Source organism: Rhagoletis pomonella, unplaced genomic scaffold, assembly GCF_013731165.1.
Source record: "Rhagoletis pomonella isolate Grant_MI unplaced genomic scaffold, Rhpom_1.0 Rhpom_scaffold_00014, whole genome shotgun sequence".
Classification (NCBI taxonomy): Eukaryota; Metazoa; Arthropoda; class Insecta; order Diptera; family Tephritidae; genus Rhagoletis; species Rhagoletis pomonella.
Genome location: NW_023458568.1, coordinates 5,512,424 through 5,515,584, shown reverse-complemented (window position 1 = coordinate 5,515,584; position 3,161 = coordinate 5,512,424). Strand labels below are relative to the sequence as shown.

The 3,161-nt window shown below is 35.6% G+C and overlaps 1 protein-coding gene across 1 annotated transcript in view; it reads right to left on the bottom strand.

The window, feature by feature from the left end:
- LOC118749123 (peroxidasin-like) overlaps window positions 1-3,090 on the bottom strand; it is a 114,679-nt gene extending 111,589 nt beyond the window's left edge. The window contains exon 1 of the mRNA XM_036483892.1: window positions 3,054-3,090. Within this exon, the coding sequence (XP_036339785.1) occupies window positions 3,054-3,090 (37 nt within the window). The remainder of the gene's footprint in view (window positions 1-3,053) is intronic.
- Between the last annotated feature and the right edge of the window lie 71 nt (window positions 3,091-3,161).

Below are 3,161 nucleotides of genomic sequence, written 5' to 3'. Positions count from 1 at the left end.
AAAAATGTAGGAATGTATGTCAATAGATTATGTACAAAAGTATGTTAACAAATGTATGTACATATCTACATATGCATATAAATATTCGAATATTATATTAGGGCAGCATTTAAAACAACAAATAAAATTCATTACGTACATAAGCATAGATTATGGAATTAAATATTTTTTAAAGTTATATACATACATAACATTCTTATTTATATATGTATGTACGTATTTATATATGTACATATGTATTTATGTATGTATGTACATATGCATGTATTTTGTCTTTACAGGGAAAAGTAAGTAACAAAGGTATTACAATCGTTTGTGCCGCAGAAACAGAAATCAAGTAAGCACTTGTTAACACCCCCAAAATAGTTTGCAGTTGTAGCAGTTATGCTGTATACCAGGATGAAATATAATCCTTGGTGAAAAAATTTATTTGTGGCCTGTTGTTCAAGGCATATATGTAATACTACTATATTGGCAGTAAGCTAACTTCTCAATGTGTAAGCATTCCGAAATCAAAGCGAGACAGTCTAGTACCGTTTTTGTCAATGTATTGTGTACTTGAGTGCCGTTTTTGTATATGTGTTGTGTACATGTTTATTTATAAACGTGTGTGTTCCTTTTCTTTCGTACGTGTTTATTGATATATCTGTACTGTAGTGTTTTCGGACGGTACTAGCTCTTACTGCCAATATAGGAGTATTACATGTATGGTTCAAGGACATATGTACATACATATATATGTATGTATAGATATTGGCAATACAGTATATTTTGTTTAGCTGCACATCCTTCTTTGCACGAATAACTTGTGCACGTAACCGAAAAAGGCACTTAAGCGAATTTTCTTTACTACTTCAATGAGGAAGGTATCCGAATCCCTTTGAAACCAAATATTGGCGGAGCACTTACCATGTAGAAATTACTGCAAGCGAAATTTTTACCGAATGTTATCTAATTATCTATATAAGTACATAAATTGATAGCCATTTTCGTTGTTCTGCGAGATGAGCAAAATAAATAAAAGCTTGTAAAATTAGGAAATTGTAGGGCCAGTGCAGGTAAACGTAATACTTGCTTTGATAATTGATACTAGTCGCACAATTTTTAAGGCAGGTATCGCCAATGTGCAGGTATGTTGAATGCATCTATCGGAGCAGTTTCCTTATAAATGTTAAAAATAATGCTTTTGATGCGCATTTTGGGGTAGGTAGCTTAAATGTGCACTTAAGCATAGAGGCAGCAAAGCAAAATATACTGTAAATATAATTAATACCTTATCGAAAACCTACCTGAAAATCGAAAAAGTTCCCGTTTTTGAAATCGGCACTTGTCACGTATTCTAACTTGGGAACACCCCCCAAAAATAGTCTAATCGGAAATTCCATCCAGACCAGACCGATTCCGTTGAATCTGGTTCAAGGACACCGTAGCCTGAAACTATATTTATTATTTAACAAACTTATAGCGTTTTTACGTACTTTGACAAATCACGCTCCGTTAGACATAAATTTTACTCTGTTTTGACCGACTTTGTATCAAGGTCCCTGGGCGATCTAGGGAATTCATTTAAATTTTATATTGCATTGTCATCGTGATTGGAACTACATACGCTGAAAGTTTCAAGTCTCTAGCTTATCGGGAAGTTAGATTAAAATTGATTGAAATTTTCCGCAGAATGACCAAGTTAAATTAAAGCCTGTAATCAATCGCATAGTCATGAAGAAAAATTGGAGCTATTGGAAAAAGGGGCGTGGCACCTCCCATACAAACCGAATTTTTCACACTGCATATCTCTGGAAATGTTTTTCATAGAGAACTGGATTTTCGTATGGAGTCTCCATAATGGAGATATATAAAAACAATCGCATAGTCATGAAGAAGAATTTGGGCTATTGGAAAAAGGGGCGTGGCACCTCCCATATAAACCGAAGTTTTCACACTGCATATCTCTGTTCATGATAGTGTACTGGAACTTGGTATGGAGATATATAAACTCAATCGCATACTCATGAAGAAAAATTGCGGCTATTGCTAAAAGGGGCGTGGCACCCCCCATACAAACCGAATTTTTCATACTGCATATCTCTGGAAGTGCTCATGGTAGAGTACTGGAGCTTGATATTGGCGCAAATGAAATCGATCGCATACTCTTGCAGAAGAATTGGAGCTATTGGAAAAGAGGGCGTGGCACCTCCTAAAATTTTTCTTGAAAATTTTTTAACTTGGTAAGGAAATATATGAAATCAATCACATGCTCATGGAGAAAAATTGGAGTTATTGGAAAAGCGCGTGGCACCTCCTATACAAACCAAATTTTTCATAATAAGTATCTCTGGAAGTGTTCATGGTAGAGCATTGGAACTTTATATGGGCTTGGAACCTCCCATACAAGTCGAATTTTTGTTATTGCATATCTCAAGAATTGTTCTTGGTAGAGTACTGGAACTCAGTGTGGTGATATATGAAATTAATCGCATAGTCATGGAGAAATATGAAGCTATTGAAAAAGAGGACGTGGCACCTACCTTCAAACCGAATTTCATACTGCATATCTCTGGAAGTGTTCATAGTACAGTACTGGAACACTTCGAACACATTGAGAAAAATGGGCTCTTTGAAAAGAGGGCGTGGAAAAGTAGAAACATACTGGCTTTTACTTATCTTTGAATGTGTATATAGTCATTCTGTAGGTATATTTTTGAGTGAAATCCTAAATGGCTGGAGGGATTTTAACAAAGTTTTGTGTGTTTGTTTGAGTGGGTTTCTGGATAGTTTAATTTCACAATTTAATCCGCCAGCTGCCGCTAAGTAATAAACAAATATTACTTAAAATCTTTTTTATGAACCGATTTAGCGAATATTCAAAACATGTATTGGAACGGTAAGGGCAGCCCAATCGCCAGGTGGTGCTGAGGTCGAGTTATTACTAAAAATGGACAAATGAGAAAAGGTGCCGTAAATGCCAGACTAAATCGGCCTGTCGCACCACAGAGTATATCGAACTCTCATGTGTTACGATCAGGGTTCGTAAATTCTCACTCACATTCTCTCACGTTCGCGATCGGTAATATTCCAAATCAATTTTTGCATTCTTTTATCGCGAGAGAAAAATGCACACAAATTTATCATCTCTCACATTTGGAATGCGATCGACAAAAAAA